Consider the following 25302-nt stretch of genomic DNA (forward strand, 5'->3'; position numbering starts at 1 on the left):
CAACAATCTGATTGTCATTCTTGGGTTCTGATCTTTTTAGTGGCTTCCAAGGTCTCATAGGAAAAAGATAAGATTTGGAGTCTGGCCTCTAAGACTGCTGTCCACCTGAGCCGGACCCCTTGCTGGCTCTTCTTCTCTGCCTTGCTCCCACCTGTTGACGCTTTCTCTGCTCTCCCTTCTTCCCCAATTTCCCAGTTAATTTCCTTGGGCCCACAGTTCGAGTCAAGTGCTCCCCAGATATACTTAGAAAACACCCATCGCTCCCCTGCCTCCATCCCGTCCTGGCTCTCAGAATCGGCTCTGCCCCCATGATCTTGTCCTTGGATCTGTTTCCCCTTGTAGATCACTGGTTCTGACCTGGGGGCAGATGGTCCCTACTGGGGATATATTCATCTGTCTCTGGAGATACTTTTAGTTGTCACAGTGGGAAGGGGAGGGAGCTCCTGGCCTTTAGCAGGTGAAGCAAAGAATCATCTGGTTCATGAGGTCAAGTGTGGACAGGAAGAAAGCCTGCCCCAGACATGTAAAGGCTCACTCGATGCACTCAACCCTTTCGTAGGCTTGTGCATAGATGTAGATCTCACCATGTCTCTTAAAATCTCCCAGCCACCAGGAAAAAACGGAAGAATTAGCCTCGCCTGCCCTCCTACCCCACATCAGGATCGTTAAGCAGGGTACTGCTGCTGCCCCAGAGAAAGTCACCCTTTTTGTGTGTGCCTTTGCTTCAAAATTATTTAAGGTCTCATGCTAAATTGTATTTATTTACACTCTGATCTGTTGACAGTAAAATCTCACCTACAGTTGTAGTTGGGACATTCTGTAAGCCCTGGCTTCTTCAAAAAGTTTACTACAAGGGCCAGGGATGTGGCTCAGTGGTAGAGCGCTTGTGTGAGGCCCTGGGTTCAATCCTCAGCACCACAAAAGAAGGAGCAACAACAAGAAGTCAATCATGAGAAAGGGTCATTTGACTATGCTGGGTTAAAAGAGAATAAGGGGGGTGGCAAGAAAAGATTTTTGAGACAATGGGAGAAATTTGAATATGGACTATGTACGAGATAGGACTCCTGAGTTAGTATGTGGGTTTTTTCTTTTTTTTTTTCTTTTCTTTCAGTATTGGGATGGAACCCAGGAGTGATCTCTCCCTGAGCTACATCCATCCATCCAACCATGTATTTATTTATTTGTTTGTTTATTCTTGGAAGATTGAACCCTGGAATGCTTAATCACTGAGCAACATCCCCAGCTCTGCACATCCCCCTCCTCTTTTTTTTTTAAATTTTTAATTTAGAGACAGGGTCTTGCTAAGTTACTTATGGCCTTGCTAAGTTGCTGAGGCTGGCTTTGAACTTATGATCCTCTTCCTCAGCCTCCTGAGCTGCGGGGATAGCAGGTGTGATAACAGATAAGCCACTATGTTGGGCTTATCCTAATATGTGATTTAAGTGTGACAGTGGTATTGTGGTGATGTGGGAGTATTAGGGTGGAAGTGTCAAAATGACACTTCGTAGAGTATTTAGGGTGGAAGTGTCAAAATGATTGTAATTTGCTTTCAGTGACTTAGCTGAGAAGCAGGTGTATGTGTATATGTGTGTGTTTGTACGTGCAGGTGGAAAGAGAAGAACAGATGAGGCCAAATCTGTTAGTAGTAGGTGGATTTCGGTAAAGGGAGTCTGGGTGTTTGCCGTGCTATCAGTTCAACTTTTTGTGGTTGGAATCTTTGGGGGCACACGGTGGAATGGCATACTCTGCCGGAAGCCCCCTGAGCCTGGCCATCTGTGTCTTCAGTTTGCAGCTCCCCACCCATCCACATGAAGGTGCAGCCTCTGAACCAGACGGCCCTCCAGGTGTCCTGGAGCCAGCCAGAGACCATCTACCACCCACCCATCATGAACTACATGATCTCCTACAGCTGGACCAAGAACGAAGACGAGAAAGAGAAGACGTTCACAAAGGACAGTGACAAAGACTTGGTAAGGACCCCTGTTTCCAGATCGAGGGGCTACAGCCCTTGCAGTTTCAGAGGGGCCTGCTGAGCTTAGGGACTGCCATGGGCTGTGCTCCCACATACTAGCCACAGGAGTGGACAGTGGAAGGAGCCTGGCTCCATCCTGACCTCGCATCTGTGAACTCTGACCTGGAAGAGCTAGTTAATTGTTCTTTGCAGTGGCCCTCCAAGACTGATAACTTTAGCTGCCATTATTAACAAATAGAAAGCTTCTAATAGTCCCTTTTCATCCAATAGGATTACTGTACAAATTAAATGCTTGGTGCATTTAAGGATCCCCCAGGTTCTGGCATACAGCAAGCGCTACATAAGTATTCACTCTTATAATCACAGTTACTCCACCTCAACCTCTGCCTCCTTTTTCCTTCAACTTCCTGCTGTCACATCACCACCTCCCTGTCCACAGTCCCCACCATTCCCATTTGTCCTATCTTGCATGCTCCCATTTCCTGCGGGATCCTTGTGGCCATGGAACTTCACCTTCTGTTCTGCAGCTCCTAGATCCCAGACCATCTGACCCGACTGGGAGCAACCTGGGCTCAGTCCCCTCCAACCCCCAGTTCCCCAACCCCACACCCCATTTCCACTCTCACTGGGCACCCAACAAGGCCCTTCCTTAATGGTGTATGCAGAAGCTACCTTCTCAAAGCAAACCCTCCAACAAGCAGTAGTCTTCACTTGCACAGAAACTCAAAGTGACACATTTGCTACATTTATCCTTAATCAAAGGAAGCCTTTGGAATAATGAAACCTGTAATTGTATATGTGCATGAAAATGCGGGGCACCTAGTGGGATTCTTAATGACTGTTATCACGTTTTTTTTTTCCTCCCTCTCCATACAGAGTCCTCGGGGCCCATTCAATCAGTTATAGAATAATACTTTTCTTATTTCTTTCGATGGAGAATTTTTCACTTCATTTCCATTTATATTTTCCATTTCCCCACTGGACTTTGTTATCTGGGTCACATTAGGGAGTGACGAGCCCTCGTGAAATCAGAGAGGAATCTGTTGAAAGGCACCCAAGGTTACGATGTGTTTTAACCTTTCTCTTGTCATCACTGGATGCCCGTAAGGGATTTTCCCCTCTCTGAAGTAAAGCTGGCTTGCATTAATCAGCAGAAACTATCTAGGCGCTGGCTTAACCGGTTTCTTGTTCTAAGTGGCAAATAATTAAACATGCAAAGATGAACAGATACTGGCTTGGGGTGAATTCTAATAAATCCCTGCATAGATGGAGTGAAGATTTTGTGCTCTGAACAGAAGATGGGTCAGAAGATTAGGGAATGAGGCATAAATTAGGTTCAGAGAGAGAGAAACACACTTTGACAGCCAGTTTTGATCCCTAGGAATTTCTAGGGGTGGTTATTTTCTTTGGGGACACACAAAATTAATTTTCTTAATTTCTCAGTACATCAAGAGAGCCGACTTGGTGGCCAGAAAGCTGTGCTCCCACCCCTGGTTCCAGAAACCTAAAAGCAGAACCTAACGATTATAGCATTCTTCAGTCTAAGGTCCCTCCGTCACATCCTGTCCACAAACCTGGGAGCCACGTGTGTCACACCACCTTTTCCAAAAGAGATAAATGAGACCTTAGTTAAATAACAAGACCCTGCCCTGCTGCTCCCATCAGGAAGCTGTGTTCTAGACAAAAGCAGCAGCCATCGCCACAGTGACGTTCATACCCATCAGAGGTGTGCAGTGGCTGTGCCAGGGAAGCGCCCTTGTTGGGGAGGCTCACGGGGCAGCTCTCTGCCCAGAACATACAGGTCAGTGACATCTCATCCACTGGGAGGAGTGTATGGAAATTGCTTGCTTCTGTTTATTTCTTGGGGAAACAAGTACTACCTGCTTTTTAGGTAGGTTCCATTTTCTCATTTACAAGGACTCTTAACCACTGAGTCACATCTCCGGCCCTTTTTATTTATTGATTTTTTTTTTTTTTTTTTTTTTTAGCTGCTTAGGGACGCTAAATTGCTTAGGGACTTGTTAAGTTGCTGAGGCTGGCTTTGAACTCACGATCCTTCTATCTCCCCCAGCCTCTGGAGCCACTGGTATTACCAACATGCACCACCAAATCCAGCTACAAAGGCTCTTATAATGACACATTAGGAATGGTGACTTGGATTTATTTGCCTGGTGATATTTGATCAGCGTTTCACAAACATTTTTCTAGAATGGGCCAGATGATGAATATTTTAGGCTTTACAGGTTATACAGTCTCTCCTACCTATTCATCTGGGCCTTTAAAGGGTGAAAGCAGCTATCAGCAACATATAAATAATAGGGTCATGGCTGTGTGCCAATAAAACTTTATTTATAAAAACAGAAGAGGGGCTGGATCTGGCCTGCAGGTTGGACCCATCCACCTCCTGTGTTAGACCAGTGGTGCTCTGTCTGCTGTTGAGTGTGGTACACCATGAACAAGGTTTGCTTGACCTGTGTTACCCAGTTCTCAGAAGAACCCATGAGGTAGCTGTTCCTCTTCCCACTTGACAGTTGAAGGTAGCAGAGGCTGAAAGCCATTGAGTAACAGCTAGTGAGTGGTGTGATGACTTTACGTCTCATGACCTGTGGCCTAGTGTTCTTCCTTGCCTCGTGCTCTCTGTTATACATAGTCAGGATACGACAAGACCTTCAAACTGCAAAGGAAGAGAGAATTTCTTATTGATGTTCTGCACTCTGCATTGCTCTGGAGATTATTTGGTTGATAACTCTAGAGGCCATCTAGGACCAGTAATTATAGCTTACATGGTACAGTAATTGTGACAGAAATTCAGACCTTGTGAACAATAAAGAGGACTAAGTCCTCCAAGTCAAGAATGATGCTGTCAGGCTGGGGCTGTAGCTCAGCAGGAGAGCTCTCACCTTCCAGGTCCAAGGCACTGGGTTCAATTCTCAGCACCGCGTAAAAATAGATAAATTAAACAAAGGTACTGTGTCCATCTACAACTAAAATATTTTTTAAAAAATAAAAAAGAAAGAATGATGTTGTCACTTCTTCTCTTCTTAAGTGCTAAAAACAGATTCCTGGGGAAGGTCATTACAAGGTGATCTTTCCTGCCAAAGCAGGCTGTGGTCAGTGGGGAACACCACGTCTGCCAGGATTTGCCAGGGTATCCAGATTTACTTTTGAGCACAAAGTGTGCCTGGCTTTCAGAAGAAACTCATTGCCTCCTCTTTCTTCCCCTGCAGAAAGCCACCATTAGCCATGTCTCACCCGATAGCCTTTACCTGTTCCGAGTCCAGGCCGTGTGTCGGAATGACATGCGCAGCGACTTCAGCCAGACGATGCTCTTCCAAGGTAAGGCTGGTTTCCTTCTCACTCCCACCTGACCCTCTGTTCATGCTTTGTCCTTTTCCTGGAGGGGTTTGGGCACAAGAACACAAACCCAGTCTAAGGATCCACGTAGGCATTTAAAGCACACCTAGAAAACCCCAGGAATTTGTATCTGTCTTTGAGGTTGGACATACCCTAGGTCAGAAGAGGGGAAGAAAAGCAAAGCAATTTTTGGCTTATTGATTTTATTGTTATTTTCCAACTTTGGGGAACCAGGCATGTGGGCTTTTCCACTACCCATTGTCTAGCCCCATGTCAGAGTGTGTTGGCAGGTGTCCTCTTTGGATTTCCAACATGATTCTGTCTATTGTTCCCTCAAGAACTGCAGCCAGGGCTCGGATGCAGCTTGGTGGAAGAGCACTTGCCCAGCATGCATGAGGCCCTGGGTTCCATCTCCAGCACCAAACTTAAAAAAAACCAAAAAAAACTTAGAGCCCCAAATATGTGATTCACCTTTCCCACTTGCAAGCCACAGACAAGCCCTTGCGCTTTTTTGTATTTTTTATTTAGAGACAGGGTCTCACTGAGTTGCTTAGCACTACACTTTTGCTGAAGCTGACTTTGAACTCAAGATCCTCCTGCCTCAGCTTCCTGAGCCACTGGGATGATTGGCATGCACCACCGTGCCCAACAAGATACATAACTATTCAATGGGATATTTTTTTTTTAAGAAAACAAAATCAGTACAAAGAATTTTAAATGAAGATGAGGGGCTTGGGATACTGTAGCTCAGTGGTAGGTAGAATACATGCTTACCTTGCCCTTGGTTTAATTGCTAGCACCAAACATATAATAATAAAAATTTAAAAATAAAGATAGGATGCATTCTGTCTTACTTGCCCCAGCCTAATCTTGGTACTGGTTCCCAAAACAGGCAGCCCTATGGGCCAGAGGTTGTGGATTTGGTTTTCTGATAGGCACTCTGAGCAGTGTACAAGTAAGGACCAGGGCACTGGACGGGACTCTGCCAGTCTGAGGCCCTTCCTGCTCAGGATCTTTACTTCTTAGGGGCCTCAACTTTCCCATTTCCAAATGATAAACCTGCACCCCAGGATACTGGTTCTTAACCTTTTTGAGTCCCTGAAAAATGCAGAAATCCTCTAGAACATATCATAGGTCATAGATGAGCAGCATCAGCATAGGGAGGTGGTCACAGGCATCTGAGTTCTAACAAGGTGCCCCTAGTGACTGGCACACACATTAAGGGCTGGCAAATGCTAGGTTGGAGCCGGGGATCTGGAGTGAGGGTCTCCAGTGAGTCCTGGCTGCCAGTTAGCTACTGTGCCACTCTTGAGAATATCTCTTATCTTGGAGCTACATATAGCCTGCCAATCCAAACAGTGGTGGTATTGACAGTACCAACCTCAGTACCAACCTCACTGGGTCCTTGTAGAGTGACAGGTGAGGCATATTAAAGAACTAGCATAGTGTTAATTACTGGCAGTGCTGTTGACATCTCCTTAATACAGGTTGAGTATCCCTTATCTGAAATGATCAGATGGGTTTCACACTTCAAAGTTTTGTTTTTCGGGGGTGATTTTGGAGTATTTGCATAGACTTTACGAGTCAAAGATCCCTACTTAGTAGCTAAATGATTTTCTCCTTGTGCATCCTGAACACATCCTGAGCATCCTGGATCATTTTGGAACACAAACTCAAGATCCAAAATGATCCAGAATTTAAAACCATTTCTCAGTGCTTATAAAGTTTTGGACTTTGAATTTTGGGGAGGATTTTGGATTTTTAGATTAGCAATGCTCAATGTGTATTTTAGTTTGATGTAAAAAAAAAAAAATAGTGATGAACTCAGGGCAAGAGGCCCTCTGGCCTAGATTTCTTTCAAGGCTTCTTTCTAGCTCAAAAATTTTGCATGTAGTATTTATTCTTTGCTAATGATCTCATCCTTTCTATTTAAACTAGTCAAAATTAGCATGATTGCGGTTTTACATAAGTAAATCTCACTCACTCTGTCTATCCATACGCTGAATATATTAACCCTTTCCCAGTGTTAAGACCATGAGCCAAGGGAAGAGAGAAGGGAGGGCAGACTGGGAGCTTGCTACAGCCGGGCCTAGGAACTTCAGACATATCAATCATGATTAGGCCTCCCCTGTGCTCCATCCAAGAACTCTAGATCTACAGAGCTGCCTCTTCTGATGAATAGCCCTTGAGCTGCCTGGCTTTCACGCTGACTTTGAAAAATTAAATGTTTATAATATAATGCAATTCAAAAAGGCCCTGTCAGCTGTAAACTCAAAGCAAAGAGTGTTTTAAATGTCTGACCACAGTGACTTATTAAAAATGGCTGGTGTCTCCTTTGTCCACCAATATCTTTGCTCAGAGGTGGACAGGAGTTTGCTCCGTGTGCCCTGGTGCTTACTCCTGTAGGTGCGTCAAGGGGCGGGATCTTTCTTTACACCTGCCCAGGATAGCTTCAGCATTTTTTCCTACAACACATGTGCATAGTGTAAAAACCTAGATCTTGATGTGGGTGAGCTTACTTAGCTTTTCTGCTGTGCCAGGTGTAGGCAGTTAGGAGCAAGAGAGGCCAGGGTACCAAATTCATCAATGTGAACTTAAGATTCAAAAGGAAAGAAAAATTTTTAAAAAAGGTTAAAGAATTCTATAGCAGCTTTGTTCACAGTAATAAATGTGCATATGATTTGGGAACGCGAGAAAGTCACATGGAATATTTTACCTTATTGTAGTAACTATTACAATATTTAAGTATAGAAGATAATCAGTATATTTACCTTACTGTGGTAAATATAATAGCCATAATACTAACAAGTGGTATTTTTGAAGTGGCTCACCATTACCAGGCATTTTTACCTAAATTACTTCATCTGAACTTCACTTGGTGACAGCCACTAAGGTTATATGTTTTATAAATGGGGAAATAATGTTCAGGATGCACAAGGAGGAAATCATTTAGCTACTAAGTGGAGTTTGCTCCTCTTCTTCTTCTTCTTCTTATTATTATTATCTTTTTTTTTTTTTTTTTTTTTTTTGGTATCAGGGATTGAACCCAAGTATACTTAAGCACTAAGCCACATCCCCAGCCCATTTAATATTTTATTTAGAGATAGAGTCTGCCTGAGTTGCTTAGGGCCTTACTAAGTTGCTGAGGCTGGCCTTGAACTTCTGATCCTCCTGCCTCAGCCTCCTGAGCCACTGGGGTTATAGGTGTGCGCCATCACATCTACTTCTTTTCTTATTCTAAAGCCCAATCATTGTTGTGCAGCCATGGACCACCCTAAAGAGTTATGACTCAGTAGCCCAGCTGTTCAAAGAAAGGATAAAACAATAGCTGACTAAGTATTCCAAGCCATTTCCCAGATCTCAGCAGTCACAGGAAGAGGGCTGGGGGTGGGGGTGGGGGTTCCTGAGCTTTTGCTTTGAGTCACAGACCCCAGGAGACAGCCTGGAGAAGCTCACAGATCCTCCCTCAGAATGGTTTTAAATCAATAAGTAGAATACATAGCAGAGGAACCAATTATGTTTAAATACAGTTGTCAAAATATTTTAAACCAATCCGAGATTGAGCAGTATATGCGCTAACTGTAGTAAAGTTTTAAATGACAAACAGCTGGCCTGTGAGTGGCTGTTATTTCTGAGCATTGATGAACATCAGTGATATGCCCAAATAACCACTATAATGCCAAAGCAGTGTGAAAACAATATGGATCCTGAGAACGCAGCTGAGATCGGTTGCCTGCGTCCTTCCTTCACGACAGGAGGTGCACAACTGCAGGGAGCTTAGCCAGAATACAGATGTCACACACACCCCCCACACCTCATCCCTGCATTCCATTAGGCCCCTGGTCCAGGTTTAAGGACTCCTGATCTGAGAGTTCTTAAAGAAAGTTCCTGATCACCAGAGCTACCACTGACCCTAGTAAAGACTGTGCAAGACTTAACAAAAATCTGACACGTAGATGGAGTGACTGTTGAGTTTGTTGGCCTTCGTTAGAGCCCTTTCTAAAGGGCAGGTAAGGCCACTCTCCTGAGAACTTTCCTTCCTGTGTTAATGGAGGGAGGCGTGTTCACCTGTCCAAGCAGTTGAGGTCTGGATGCCTGGGCAACTCCATGATCATGGGAGGCCACTTGTAGTCCCCGTGAGACCCACACTATTTGTTCCATGGCTGCTTTGTTGGACCTGGAATCTACCCAGTTGCTTTGCCTTCTAGATCCATCTCTTCCCCACATGAGCCTCTTTACATATTTCAGTATCCAACTATGCAAAATGAACGTATCTTTAGGTCAAGGGGTTGCACGCTCAGGTGCCTGGGGTGGGGGCAGGCATGGGATAGGTTGTGAATGAAGGGAGGGTTCTCCGTGGGAAATGTGAGACCATGCACCCAGCTAAAGGGGGTGACAGATCCTTGGCCCCAGGCAAGTGTTGCCCTGTATGGAAGTCACCCAGTATTGCCAACATTGATCATAATTTTGCAGATCAATGTTCACCTGAGAGTTTTTGAGGTGGAAGCCTTTACAATGTTGGGAGAAGATTTGATTTTTTTTTTTTAATACCAAGGATTGAACCCAGAGGCACTTAAATACTGAGCCATATCCCCAGACTTTTTTTTTTATTTAGAGACAGGTTGCTGAGGCTGGCTTTGAATTTGTGATTCTCCTGCCTCAGTTTCCTGAGCTGCTAGGATTATAGGCTCAATTTCTTAAAGAGGCTTACAAGGCAAACAAAAATATACGTAGGTCACTTGACATTTTTGATGTAGTTGTAAAAACTGTAGCAGGCACAGGGTATTTAGGTAATTAGCATTTGGGGGCTAGTTTTTCAGTGCAGTGTATGTAGGTGGCAGATTTTTCGCTTCTTCCAGCACTTTCGGTTTTTGCAATAACCACAAAGTTTGATGTTTTTAAGTTCTGTTGTTTAGCATTATTCATAATAGCACAAAGGTAGAAGCAGATGAATGGATAAACAAAATGTGGTATATATGGCTGTCCTTGAGGAGATTATGCTAAGCAGACTAAGCCAGTCACAAAACCACCAATACACAGGGTGACATTTATATTAGATGTCCAAAGAAGTTCAGTTTATAGGAATGGAAAGTAGAGAGGTGGTTGCCAGGGTTGAGGGTAGGAGGAAATGAGCAGTTGTTTCGGTATGTAGAGTTCCAGTTTTCCCAGATGAAGAAGTTCTAGAGAGAAATGGTAGTGGTGGTTGGTTGCACAATAACATGAACACTCTTAACACTACTGAACCATAGACCTAAAAATGGATCACCATGCTGGGCATGGTGGTGCACACACCTGTAATCCCAGTGACTCGGGAGGCTGAGGCAGGAGGATCACAAACAAGTTCAAAGCCAGCCTCAACAATTTAGCAAGGTGCTAAGCAACTCAGCGAGACCCTGTCTCTAAATAAAATACAAAATCAGGCTGGGGATGTGGCTCAGTGGTCGAGTACCCCTGGGTTCAAACCCTGGTACCCACATCCCCACAAAAAAATGGATCAAGTGGCAAATTTAATATTGTGTATCTTACTATAATTTAAAAAATTAAGTTACATTGTTTAATTATAACCATATGGGAAAAGAAAACTACAGGAAGAAATGAGCACCACTGAAAGGATAATGAATGATGAATATCAGCTAGTTTGACCATGTGAAACAGTGGCACTGTCTTAATATTTTAAAACACAAGGAGAAATTAAATGAATAATAACATACAAAAGGGGTAAGATGCCTGGCGTGGTGGTGCACACCTGCAATCCCAGCAGCTCAGGAGGCTGAGACAGGAGGATCGTGAGTTCAAAGCCAGCCTCAGCAGCTTAGTGAGACCCTAGGCAACTCAGTGAGACCCTGTGTCTAAATAAAATCCAAAATAGGGCTGGGGATGGGGCTCAGTGGTCGAGTGCCACTGGGTTCAATCCCCAGAACCCCTCCTCCCAGAAAAAGCGGGGTAAGACAAAAAAATAGGCTTTGCTTCATTTTTTAGATGATAAAAATATTAATTGAAGAGAGGCATATTAGAATCCCAATGGATGATACAGGAAATGATGACCAAAAAGATCATTGAGAAGAACAATGGAATAATATAATTCCATTTAAATACAGTTCAAATATTGGCAAAATTCTGACAGAGTAGAATGTGGGCTAACTTTGGGGCTGAGTGGATATTATCTGGGTTGGGGGTGCAAGCAAACCTTTACAGCAGCAAAGCACCAGAGAATATCTAGATCTTTTTTTTTTTTATGATTAAAAACATCATTTACTACATGTTCAAATGATAATAGTTTGGACATATTGGGATACATAAATAAATACGTTTTAAAAATTAATTTTGCTGTCTTTTTTTGGTATCTTAAAATGGGTGTTACACAGGTGTTTACATATGTAAAAAAAACCTGAATTGTATATTTAAATCTTGTGTACTTTACTGTATGGAAGTTGTGCCTCAATATTAAAACAGAAAACTACCAAAAAAATTTTAAATTTTAATCAGCACCTTAAGACGGGACAGCAAACTGTGGATCATAGTCCAAATCTCTGCATGATTTTGTATGACTTGCAAGCAAGAAAGGATTTGGGGTTTTTTGGTTGTTGTTGGTGGTGGTGGTGATTTTTTTTTTTTTTTTTTTTTTGCATTTTTAAACGGTTGGACAAAACCTGCAGAGGAATATTTTATGACATGTGAGCATGTCATAAATATGTTTATATGTATGTATAAAAATTCAGATTCAGATTTGTGTTCACAATTAAAAGTTTTGTTGGAACTTCCTCTCCCCCAAAGAAAATGGTCTGTGGTTTACATTGCCATTTCTTTATTTTTCAGCTAATACCACTCGAATATTCCAGGGAACCAGGATTGTGAAAACAGGAGTGGTAAGTAAAGAAATAGTGGTTGTTTTGTCCTGGGTGGCTGTTAATTTGCATGCAGTTATGAGTATTACCACAAGGTGGCAGTATGATATTGTTGAATTGCACAATCTGAAGAGGTTAAAATAGAGAAAAAGTATTCACTCTTCGATACGTTTTGAAAAAGAGCTGTGCAATAGTGTTAGAGGTTTATATTGTATAATTTTGTAATTATTTTTGTTCCCTGAGATCAGATGATACAAGGGGGTTAATCTGTTCTGAGCCCTTCATCTGGCATAAAATAAAATTAAAGATTTTGTCACCTGCCCAAAGTTACAGAGATTTGCAGATTTCTGGAGCCTGAATTAATATCTCTGTTTCCCCATTCCTGATACAACTAATAAAGATGGTGGTTATAACAATAATAGCCTGAAACTCACTAAGCACTTCTGAATTTCAGGCACAGGTTATTTTACTCACTTCTCAAAACAGCCACAAAATTGCATTACTATTCTCCCCATTTTACAAATGAGGAAAATGAGGTTCATTGAGTTAAAGTAATGTGCCCAGCATCAACCAGAGAACAAGGAAGGGCCCAGGGAGCCTGACCTTCTGTGTCAAGTCAAGTCTCAGGTGGTATTTTGTCTTCATTAATGAACTTCAGAACTCAGCTTTGCTAACCCGGTCTTCCTTAAAGTACCAAGTTTCACTTGACGATGAAGTCAAGAAACCTGAGTTGCTCCCGTTATTGTTTTGAATTGTATAAATGATAGGATGGAATTTTGGATTCTAGCTTGTGAGAACTAAACTATCTCGGAACAGAAAAATTTATTATTTTCATAGATACCTTATATGAATAAAACTCCAAAACTGAGCCTCAGAGTACAGTGATCAGGATGAGCTGAGATTTGCCAGTAGGTAGCCATGCCTCTGATCTTCCTAGCTCTGTACCTGGGGTAAGCTCCTGGACACTGTCCTCACCTATCAGATGGGGTGAGGATCAAATCTGCCTCCAGGGTAGCATGGAAAACCTTGGTACACAATTGGCACTTGTTGAGTGCAACTCTTGATATTGTTGTTAATGTTGTTGTCATCTACATGGGCATAGGTTTTGCCATGGACCAGCCCAGAGATTCTGAAAGGTACCATGTCCATGGGCTCAAGTGTAGAAAGATAGAAATGTAAGCCAGTTCCCAGAGCTGGCAGTGGGAAGTGACTCCTGCTCCTGACTGTGTCAGAGTGCCCCTGGCCAGGCCACTCCCCCTCTCTCTCCATCCATTCCCTCAGGGCAAGATGGTGGAGTTGGACATGATTCCTTAGGGCCCTTCCAGACCTAAGAGCTACGTGTTCACCAGAATTTCCAATGGTTGACATAAAAGCATGAAACTCGTGCCCTTTGTCACCTTGAGAATAGTAGACTATCTAATATTGCCAAGTTGTCGCTTTTCACTGTCTTTAAGCCAACTTGAATGCCACGCTTAACTTTTGTGCCACCTAGCCTCATCCTGAGCAACATCAGTGACATTGTGTTTGCTACACTAGTTAAATGTTTTAATGCATCCAAATTATTTATAAAACCATTAAAATAAGAGTTGGCCACCCATGGTCAACATTTGCACCAACCATTGGGGGACCACATGGATGGATGAGTCAAACTCTATGAGGTTTTGCAAACCAGGGTCTCATTCTCAGTCCTAATTACTGATACCTGTCTGCTTTTTCATTCCTCTGCTGCTTCTGCAACCTCCCGGTGACCTTTTTAGCCCACAGCCTCTCCTGCCTCTTCAGCTGACATGGCCCCCATCAGCTCGGGATCTTCCACCTGGACGTCCTCTGGCATCCCCTTCTCATTTGTTTCCATGGCAACCGGGATGGGCCCCTCCTCCAGTGGAAGCCAAGCCACCGTGGCCTCAGTGGTCACCAGCACGCTCCTTGCAGGCCTGGGTTTTGGGGGAGGGGGCATCTCCTCCTTCCCCAGCACCGTGTGGCCCACGCGTCTCCCCACCGCTGCCTCCGCCAGCAAGCAGGCGGTGAGGCCAGTGCTTGCGACCACGGAGGCCCTGGCTTCTCCAGGGCCCGACGGTGATTCGGCACCCACCAAAGACAGCGAGGGCACAGAAGATGGGGAGAAGGATGAGAAAAACGAGAGTGAGGATGGAGAACGGGAGCACGAGGAGGAAGGAGAGAAGGACTCGGAGAAGAAGGAGAAGAGCGGGGTGACCCGTGCCACCCAGGAGCAGAATCGGGTCATGCCCACCCCGACCCCCTCGACTCCTAACAGGACTACGGAGGAGGGCGGGCATCAGACTATACCGGGGCGCAGGCAGGACCATCCTGCCACCCCTACAGAACAGCCAGGCCGGGCAGGGGATGCCGCCCCAGGCCTGGACTCGGACGTGGTCACCCCCACCCAAGTGCCCCCCACAGCTACAGAGGAACATTATGCAGACAGTGATCCCAAGAGGCCCGAAGTACCATCTAAAAAGCCTGGGTCCCGAGGGGACCGATTTTCCGAGGATAGCAAATTTATCACTGTCAACCCAGGTAAGTGGGGCGGGTCCTCCTTTGAGGTTTTGTGCTGCTGGGACCCAGTCTAACCCTTTTTATAAGAATCCGGGGTGGAGGATGATAATTCAGAAAGTAGTAGAGTCTCTCAGTACTGTGTGTGCCCCTAAAGCAAGAGGAGTGAGTGTGTGTCCTTGCCTGTGCTGACCGCAGGTGTCTCCCTGTTCTATTCCTATAAAAGAACCTAGCCTCTGATCTTGGCTGAAATAATTCTCTTCTTGATACTTATGTCCTTGCCTTGGAGTACCTCCCAAGACTTCAACCAGGCAGTGAGAAAAGTGAATAAAAAAGACAGTAATCCTAAGAAGTTTACCCATGAAGATTTCATCCCTTAACCCTTTAATTAGCACATGGGCAGTCAGTGTTGTGTGGGGCACTTGGCTGGATTCTGCATCCAGGACTCCCAGAGCCTGCCTCCTGGGATAAAGGGAAAGACAGATGATTGGCAGCAGCTCCCTGGAGCACAAGTCAGGAAACTGGGTAGCAGGAACAGTAGAGGGCCATCCATTTAGGTCATTAGGTGGCAAGCCAGAAAACTGCCTAACTATAAAGGGTTTTTTTGTTGTTGTTTGTTTTTAGTATTTTTTTTTAGTTGTAGTTGGACACAATGCCTTTATTTTATTTATTTATTTATTTATATTGTTTTAATGTGGTGCTGAGGATGGAACCCAGTGCCTTTCACGTGGGAGGCAAGCGTTCTACCACTGAGCCACAACCCCAGCCCCCTAACTAAAGTTTTTGATTATAAAATGATAACAGAGAAAATAATCACAATGTAATCAAAGAGAATTAGGAGGACAGGGACCTACTCCTGAAACCTTATTAGTCCATGGTCTTGTACTACAAAATGTGGCCTTGTATCCCAGAGCTGTCATTGTCTATGTGAGTTACCCAGTGTCCAGACCAGGGCGTGGCTGGTCTGGCCTCTGCTTGATGTGACAATTTTTTCCTTTTTTGCTTTATCGTATGCTCAACTCTTAATGAACCATTCTGATAGTTTCCACAAGGGAGCTATAGCATGAGGGGTTGTTATTGTTGTGAGGGGTTTTCTTAATAAGAAATTCTTCGTTTTGCCAGACTACAAGATGTTTAGCAACAATTTTTTTTCTTTCTTTTTTTTTTTTTTTTTGCGTCTAAGCTGTTGTAGAGTTATAAGAGTGCAAAAAAAAGGCAACTGGTAAATATTTATTTGCTTTTGCACTTGTAAACATTAAAATTCATCTAAAGCTGAGATCTCGTATGTCAAGATACAACTTAGAATAAATTTTCATGTTTTGAATTACTTTCCTCTTAAAGCTGGTATGAACTAATTTTTTAAAGTAGGGGTCTCCCTATGGATGTTGCTCAGTTTGTTACAGCTTTAGGGAAAGGTGCTCAGGAGCCTCGTGTGGAATTAAGTGAAGGAAATATGGACCCCTTATGAAGCTGTTCCTTGATGAACATGACTTTCCCTCTAGGGATTGCTGGGAGGCAGCTGAATTTCTTGCACTTGAAGACATCATAGAAAAAAATAATAATAAGGAGTGCCCACTGTACCCCTGGCACTGGGATGCGACCCTAGATCAAGACAGACTTCTGTTCTCCTGGGGGTTAATAGTCTAATGGGGGAGCTCGAAACTATTGCATTAAACAAATGCATGGCTTTTAAATAGTGTTCATTGCTGAAGTCAGGGAGAGGGACAGTATAACCCTGAGTCGCCAAGGATGACATTTGAGCAATGGACCAAGTGCTGAGGAGAAGCCATGTTGAGATCCACAGAAGAGCATTCTAGGCTGCAGGAACAGCAGGTATAGCAGGACCCTAAAGTGGGCATGAGTTTGGATGGGTTGAGGAGCTATCAGAAAGAAGGCCACTGGAGTGAGAACATGAGGGAAGAAGTGAAGCGTGAATTCAGAGGCTGGCACAAGTCCTGTGTGGGAGGGATTCATTGGCCATGCTGAGGATTGGTTGTACTTGAAATGGGAAACCAATGGCAGAGTCCATCTCATTGACTTTTTTGAAAGATCACTTGGGCCTTTGCATGGAAATCATAGGGGAGCCCTGGTTAGGACTCACTGGTTATATGGCGAGGACCAGCCATTGTATTTTCTCCCAAGACCAGGGGTGGGTTTGGAACTGTTCTTTGAGCTTGTGTGGTTTGACCTCTAGACTAAAGGTTCTGGCAAATAGTGTCCTCAAACCTTTCTTTGACTATACTTTCGAAAAATATGGCTGCTGAGAGCTTGGTTGGGAGTAGTCACAGCTCTAGAGGCTGGAAATGGTGTGGAGTCCAGGACTACTCCAGGTGGGTGGCAATGAGTTCCTGCCACTGGATTCGGATTCCAGGGAGAGGGGAGAAAAACAAGGGACAACCTTGGGGATTTCCAGCTCCAGGTATGGGGCATGTGCATCTCTGGGTATTAGAGAGCATTTTATAGTCTTGAGGAGAGTGGCTTTTGGAATCAAATCATCTTAGCTCAGTCCCTTATTCACTCCATGTCCTCATCTGTAATGTGGAGATTATACTAGCCCATTGGGGCAAAGGGTGATGTAGATAAAGGAGGAGCCATGTTGAGATCCATGGAAGAGCATCCACCTCCTTCTTGGTGACAAGGAAGGAGGTGCTCTCAGCAGGAATAATGGCAACTATGAGGAATCCCCCTAATTGTGTGTGTGTGTGTGTGTGTGTGTGTGTGTGTGTGTTTGGTATCAGGGATTGAACCTAGGAGCACTTAACCACTGAGCCATATCCCAGCCTTTTTTTTTTTTTAAATTTTGTGGCAGGGTCTCACTAAGTTGCTGAGCTTGGCTTTGAACTTGTAATTCTCCTGCCTCAGCTCCCACATCACTGAGATTATAAGTGTGTGCCACCATGCCCAGCACAACATGTCTTTTTTGCAGACATCCATGGACATTGAAGAGCATATCAAGACTGGTCCCCAGTTAACTGGCTTTAAAAATGACCTCCAGGGCTGGGGTTATGGCTTAGTGGTATAGCTCTCGCCTCACACATATGAGGCCCTGGGTTCAAGCCTCAGCACCACATAAACATAAATAAATAAAAGATATTGTATTCAATTACAACTAAAAAAAAAATTACCTCCAAGAATAACTGTCCATCCTGGGCACTGGTAAATCTGGCTTCTCCATGCCAATGGGAAGATCCACTCCTCCCCAAAGCCAAAGAGGTGCTTCTTTCAGAATTTCAGGCAATTTGAATTTGAAAGTGGCAGTGGAGATTGTTTAAGCCAGGGTTTGACAGACTTCTCCAGCAAATACCAGATAGTAAATATTTGTAGCTTTGCCATAGGTGTTGGTTGCGACCACTCCGTTCTGCCTCCCAGCAGCCACAGCAGCCACAGAAAAGACATAAATAAGTGGATGTGATTGGAGGCCAGGAAACTTTGTCTACAAAAACAGGCAGTGGCCCAATGGGGCCCATGAGCTGTCATTTGCTGGTTCCTGATTTAAGCAGAAATAATAGTGTGTGTGTGTGTGTGTGTGTGTGTGTGTGTGTGTGTGTTGTTTAATAAAGGATGTAACTTGAAGGCAAAAATGGCAAGCCTACATGGGTCCATGATCCTCAAGGTCTCGATACATCTCCATCCATCCATCCCATCCTGCCCCCCATCTGCCTCCACCCACTTGATGTTTGTTTTTTCAACTGAAATAATGGTTGTTTTAATATTAGTGGTGATTAATTTTAAAGACTTTGGACATACATTTGTTTGAGTCCATTGCACACTTAAATTATTTTCACATTAACTAAAAACAATTATTTGAATTAATATTTAGCCTCCTTGAGAAAAGTGATAGCATCTAAAGATATAAACTATTCTGTTTTTATAAGTATCTCCAAAAGGCTTGTTTACAGTCCTTTGATAACATCCTTGAAGAGCTGAGTAATAGCTTTATCCCCTAAGGGAGGAAAGGAGGGGAATCCTTCTATGGATGAGGTGACAAAGTCAGGCACCTACAGAAATCAGACAGGCAATTTCAGTGACAGAAAAGGAGCAGGTATTAAGCATTAGGGACTGGTGAGGTCTATAGCACGCTAGGGAACTCCTGCCTTTTCTCAAGAGGGCCTTCTCAGCTGGGCATGGTGGTTCTCAGCTGAGCATGGTGGTACACACCTGGAATCCCATCAGCTTGGGAGGCTGAGGCAGGAGGATTACAAGCTTGAGGCCAGCATGGCAATTTAGCAAGACCCAGTCTCAAAATCAAAAATACAAAGGGCTGGGGATGAGGCTCCGTGATTAAGCACCCCTGGACTCCATCCCTGGTACCAAAAAATTAATAATATCAATAAAAAGAGGGCCTTCACAGTTCCATCTGATTCTTGCTTTGAAAATGCCTGGTGAGTCAAATGATTCAGGTTTTATTGCAGAATCCTCCAATTTTAAGTGACTTCAAATCTCAAAAACAAGTTTTTTTGTTTGTTTGTTTGTTTCCACGTGTGCCAAAGAAAAACACATCCCTGGACCAGGTAGGAACCACCAGTGCTCCGCTCCTGTTACAGTGGTGACCGCTATGGTTTGCCTCACTTTGGATGCCCGTGTGTCGCAGTCATCTCCTCCCCTGTCACCAACCTTTTTTTGAACATCTATTTAGTGCAAAGCCCTCAGCCGGATGTGTGCTGCGTGGAAATCCAGCAGATGGTCCCTCCTCAGGAGCCCCTGCGTGAATATGGAGGCAGACTAAAAACCCATCTGATGCAATTCTGGGTTCTTGGGTCAGCGTGGGGGTGTGGCAAGCCCCAGCAACACATGCGGAGAGCACACAGTCTACAGACTCGTCATTTTGTGCTAGGATTTGTCCACGTTTGTTTGCTTGAATGAAGGAAACTCAGATTAAATTTGATTCAGAACTGCAACATATCCACAGTGTTTCGTGGATGGTTTACCAACCACTTCTTCCAGTCAGCCCTGGGCAGATGCTAAAGGGATGGTCCAGCTCAGGTCAGCAAACTACAGCCCACAGGGCCAGTCTAGCCCATGGCCTACTTTTATATGGTGCATGAGTTAGAAAGGGAGAGTTAGACAAAGATCCTGGCCTGCTCTTCTTATTTGAGCCAGAATGAAGGGTGCTGAGCTCTGTCTACCCTGCTTCTTTGGGGGGAAAACCCAAGGTTTTAGAGGCCTCAAGGTCCAAAGAATCCAATTTGAAAACCTTTGATTATCAAAAGACATCGTTAGCCTCATCAGTTTATGTTAAAGCATTTCCTGCTGACTGTGCCTGTGTTAAAGACCAACTACCGGTGTCACTTATCCTATAGCAATCCCTTGCTGTCTGCACTGTCATTATTACTGTCACTTCAGTGAGGAAACCGAGGCTCAGCAGGGTAAGAAGCGTGCCCAGGTCACAAAGCACAGGGCAAGACAGGACCTGAGCATGGGTCTGGCTCCACAGTGCAGGGGAGTCAACCCCTCACCCTGCGGCCTCCCTGTTGGCTTTGGCACTAGTTCCCAGAGCAAGTGACACAAGATGATTTCAAGTGAAATAGTAATTGGCTCTTTAAATGTAGATTTCCAAAAAGCTATGAGTTTTCCATATACATCAAAGGTTCTATATCAGGGTGATTTTTCTCCTCACCCCAGGGACCTTTGGCAGTATCTGGAAAAGGTTTTGGTTGTCATGACTGGGGAGGAGGATGACACTGGCCTCTGGTGGAGAGAGGGCAGGGATGCCATTAAATGTCATGGAACACATAGGACAGCACCACACCAACAATTACCAGGTCCAAAATGCCTATAGTGACAAAGCTAGCATTAATACAGCTTCTGACCTATAGTATTATTATGAAGTTTTCTTTTGAAAAAAAGCTGGGGACAAAAGTCGATCCTAGTGCAGGTTTATAGAGTTAGGGCAAAAATCATGAATATGGTACCCAGCTTGTTGGGAACAATGTAGTGTATGTTATTGAAAATAAATTAAGACAGGAACTTGTATGGACTACCTGAAGTTGCTCTCAGCCAAGTCTAGTTACCGTCAGATTGATTTGGGGGGAGATGCTTTCCTTAGAATTCTGTTTGCCCCTACTTCAGGCTGTATTTTCCTAGGTGTGACGGGAGGGATCCGCCTGAGGCATCATGAAGAGAGATTTCAGCTGCCATGTATGGTTTAATTTCCTTTCATAAAGTATGTGTGTCCTTGGAAGTTTCCTTTCCTCAAAGTGATCATTTAACTGGGGTGGATTGTGCATTTCTTGGTGTGGAAAACTGAGGAGACTGGATTGAGAAATTCAGATTGTGGAGGACAGTGCATTTGACATAAGATATTCTAAGGCTTCTGTCTGTGACTAATTTCAGAACCTCAGGATGCTGCCACCAAGCGCCGATGGTCCCAGTTGTCGATGGTGGCAGTCTGGTGGGTTAAGGACCGGCTGTATTTGTGAGGCTTGGAATTAATTTAGGAATTCGCAAAACCCTCACTTTCCCAGCATCTAACTGAAATAGAAATGGCAGGCTGTCACTTGGTTATCTAGGTCTGGTGAAACAGGCCCTGTGGGAGATGGTGAAGGAGCCTGGCTCAGGATAACTCCAGACTCCAATAAGTGGAGACAAATAGTTGCTCTAGTTTGGCTCACATGGAAATGGGAGTGGGATCGAGGCCTGGTTGCAGCAGAATATGTGCATCTGCAATCAATAAGCAACCATTTCTCTGTAGTAGTTGGCTTAGGTAAGCGTATGGCTTATGGTTTGGATATGAGGTGTCCCCCAGAAACTCCTGTGTTAATGCAGAAATATTCAGAGGTAAAATGATTGGGGTGTGAGAGCTGTGATCTAATCAGTGCATCTTAGTTGGAATGGTCTGACTGGGTGGTAACTGTGGGCAGGTGGGGTGTGTCTGGAAGAGGTGGGTCACTGGGGGTGTGCCATGGAAGGGTTCATCTTCACCGTGGTCCCCACCTCTTTCTGCTCCCTGGGTGCCACCAGTGGAGCATCTTCCTCTGCTGTGCCCTTCTGTCATGAAGTCAGCCACCCATGGCCTGAACCTCTGGAACTGTGAGCCCCAAATAAACTTTTCTGGTCAGATATTTTGGTCACAGCAACAAAAAGCTGACTTATGAAAAAAAAAATAGATATGCAAACCTACAAGATCCCTGTTTAAAAAAAAAGAGCTTCTTTATCACTTCATACCTGTTAGAATGGCTTGTATTCAAACAACAGAAAGTAACAGTTGGTAAAAATGTGGAGAAGTCTTTGTGCTAGTGGGAAGGTAGAATGGTGTAACTGCTCTGTAAAACAGTACAGCAGTTCCTCAAAACATTGAAAATATGACTATGTGATCCAGCAATTCCACTTGTGGGTACAGAGACCCAGAAGGATTGACAGCAGAATCTCAAAGAGAAATCTGCACATCTGGGTCCATATTGCTCTACACAATAGCCAAGAGGTGGAAGCAACTCAAGTGGCCTTCCATGCATGAGTGGATGAACAAAATGTGGCATGTATATATCCAGTGGACTAGGATGCTGCCTGTGAAGGGAAATCCCATTGCATGGTGGGGCATGGATGAGCTTGAGAACATCATGCAAAGAGAAATAAGCCAGTTGCAGGAAAGACAAATCCTATACCATTCCATTTCCAGAAACTGCCTGCCTGATTCGTAGAATGAGAGTGTAGAATGATGTTTGGTGGAGGCTGGGGGAAGGAAGAATGGAGAGTAGTTTAATGAATGTAGTGTCCGTTCTGTAAGATGAAGTTGTTCAACCACGGATATATTCTGAACATTACTACACTGCATACTTACAAGTGCTTAAATGGTAAATTTTATATTATGTTTTGTTTTTTTTTAAATTTTTCATACTGGAGATTGAGCCCAGAAGTGTTTAACCATTGAGCTACATCCCCAGCCTTTTTTATATTTTATTTAGAGACGGGATCTCACTGAGTTGGTCAAGGCCTCACTAAGTTACTGAGGCTGGCTTTGAACTCGCCTTCCTCCTGCCTCAGCTTCCTGATGCTGAGATTTCAGGTGTGCGCCACTGTGCTCAGGTTTTTTTGTTTTGTTTTTTTTAATCACAGTCAAACAAAGAAGCAGCCATCCTCATTTCCAGTGGGTGGCTATTAATGACAGGTGCTACTGAGAGCAAATGCAACATTGCCTGGGATGGAAGCAGACACTAGATTCACAAGTGTGCAAACCGCCCTTCTCTTCATGTCTCTGACACAGAAACGTGCTTTTCCCTGCTCTTGACAGTGCCCTCTCAGATCCAAGCTATTTTTATCCCTGACACACAGAGGTCCTTGCCCTGTGGCCCAGGCTGAGCCCTTAACCGTGGGGCAGGAGACGGTTCAGTGGGTCCATCTCGTGCATCGCCACCCAGAGCATCGACAGTACATTGTACTCCATTTTTATTTGCTTCTACTGGGATGAGAGCCAAGCCAGTAAAAGGCAAACAACATTAATTCAGTGATGACATATGCCACTGAAAACTGTTTTTCTTTTCTCTCTTAAAATTTTTTTTTTTTTTAAAGCAGAATGGAAGCACTTCACTGGGTCCTGCCGGAAGCTGGGAATGAAAACTGGGAGGAGGCGAGGCTTGGGGGAGGTCCTCGAACCTTCCCTGCCTCCCTCCGGCATGTGCTCAGGGAAAGATGCTTCATGTTCTGCTTCAAGTTTTGTTTGGACGCCTTTCTGAAGTAGGCCCATTCTCTTGAGTCCAGGCCTCAGGGACAGATCAGTGAGATGCGGGCCTGAAGAGGGTGTGGAAAATGTCACATTCGTTGAGGAGAATGCTGCTTGTTGGATAGGCAGAGAAACAGCGTGGTTAATTTCCTATTGGTCAAAAATAAAATCTCTTTCAAAATAAATTGAGGTGCTGTGTGCAGAAACAGCCTCTTGTGTTGAGCCAAGTTAATGATGTCAAGGTCAGGAGTTTATTAAACCAGGATGTTTGCTTTTGATCTTGAGGCCTTTTTAAAAGACCTAAGTTAGTGCTTTTCTGCTGATTGATTGGGTCCAGGTACCATCCTGCACCCCGAAGGTAGGTCAGCTAGAGTGAGCTGACAATAAGAGTCAGGGATAAAGAATGCCTATGCAGCGGGTGACGTTGGGGAGTAATGGGGACTACGGCAAACTGGCTAGACTCCCTGTCTGAACAAAGAGAGTAGGTTGCTTGGTTCCAGCATGTGTTTGCCGTGTGGAAATTCAGGCTCTTGTTGTCAGCCTTCAGCATTTCCAGTAGAAGCGTCCATTGCTGATAGTTAAGTAAATTCATATTTAAATGTCAGCAGGTAAGTCACAACTTAAAAATAATTACTGAAGCCAGGTGTCGTGGCCATGCCTGTAATCCCAGCAACTTGGGAGGCTAAGGCAGGAGGATCATGAGTTCAAAGCCAGCCTCAGCAACAGTGAGGCCCTAAGCAACTCAGTAAGACCCTGTCTCTAAATAAAATACAAAATGGGGTTAGGGATGGGGCTCAGTGATTGAGTGCCCCTGAGTTCAATCCTCAGTATCCACCCACCCTCAATATAATAATTATTACTGGGCATAAATGTACTTGGTACTGTGCCAAACACATCTGTGGGTTGTCACTTCACAGTGTGTGGCACACAAGAATTGAAGGACTAGTCCTGCTGGGGAATCTGCCTAATCCAGATGAACTAGAGAAGATTGTTCAGGCCAGGGCTTGGGCATTATGAAGGGAGACGAGCCATCTAGTAACTGGGAAGCCCAATTACTGGACCCTGCAGGAGACAGCTAGATCCCGCAGGAAGATCCAAGTCTAGGCACTTGGGGTGGGTATCAGCTGCTATCACTTTCCCCATTCTCTTCCTGGCAGTGGGTGAGATCTATCATCCTCTCAGGACCCTTGCTTGGATCCATGGAAGGGAAGTAAACGTTGCCAGGTGCCTCCTCTGGGTCAGGTACTGAGCCTGACAGGTCAGGAGCAGCTTTGTGACCTGGGCACTCACACTGGACTCAGAAGGGCTCTGTGTTTGCCTTTACACCATACTGTCCCCTTCCTGAAACTAATAACTTTGAACAAGGACCCCATGGTTTTATTTTGTACATGGCCTTATAAATCATGTAGCCATAAATTACGGTCATCTTCACATAAATTATCTCATTTAATCCTCATGAATCTCCTGAAAGGTAACTGTGAATCTATGTCTCCCATTGACAGAAGAGAGACCAGACGCTCCAAGATGGGAAGTCATTAGCTCAAAACCACACACAGACCTGAGTCAGAATTTGTGTCCAGGTCTGCCTGACTCTGAAGTACAGGATCATACCCTCATGGCACACTATTTCAGTTGTACTGGGAAAGATTTATACAGGTGTCCCCTGACTTACCCACAGTTTCATTTTCCATAGTTACTTGCCATCAATCTTGGTCTGAAAATTTTAAGTGGAAAATTCTAGAAATAAACAATTTTAAATCGGACACAATCTGCGTAGCCTCAGGAAATCTCACGCTGTCCTATCAGGCCAGGGGTAGGAGTCGTTCCTTGCTCCAGTGTGTCCATGCTGTATATACTATCCACCTTTTCATTAGCCACTCGGTAACCATCTTGAATATCAGAATGACTGCAGTACCACAGTGCATGTGTTCAGGGAACCCTGATTTTAGTAATGACCTCAA

At 44.3% G+C, this 25302-nt stretch overlaps 1 protein-coding gene across 1 annotated transcript in view; it reads left to right on the forward strand.

Moving 5' to 3' along the window:
* Window positions 1-25302, forward strand: part of Ptprg (protein tyrosine phosphatase receptor type G) — a 708866-nt gene that overhangs the window by 602342 nt on the left and 81222 nt on the right. Inside the window, exons 9-12 of the mRNA XM_071619197.1 lie at window positions 1786-1970; window positions 5200-5308; window positions 12143-12192; window positions 13929-14709. Of these exons, the coding sequence (XP_071475298.1) occupies window positions 1786-1970; window positions 5200-5308; window positions 12143-12192; window positions 13929-14709 (1125 nt within the window). The remainder of the gene's footprint in view (window positions 1-1785; window positions 1971-5199; window positions 5309-12142; window positions 12193-13928; window positions 14710-25302) is intronic.

The sequence above is a fragment of the Marmota flaviventris genome, chromosome 1 (assembly GCF_047511675.1).
Source record: "Marmota flaviventris isolate mMarFla1 chromosome 1, mMarFla1.hap1, whole genome shotgun sequence".
Lineage (NCBI taxonomy): Eukaryota > Metazoa > Chordata > Mammalia > Rodentia > Sciuridae > Marmota > Marmota flaviventris.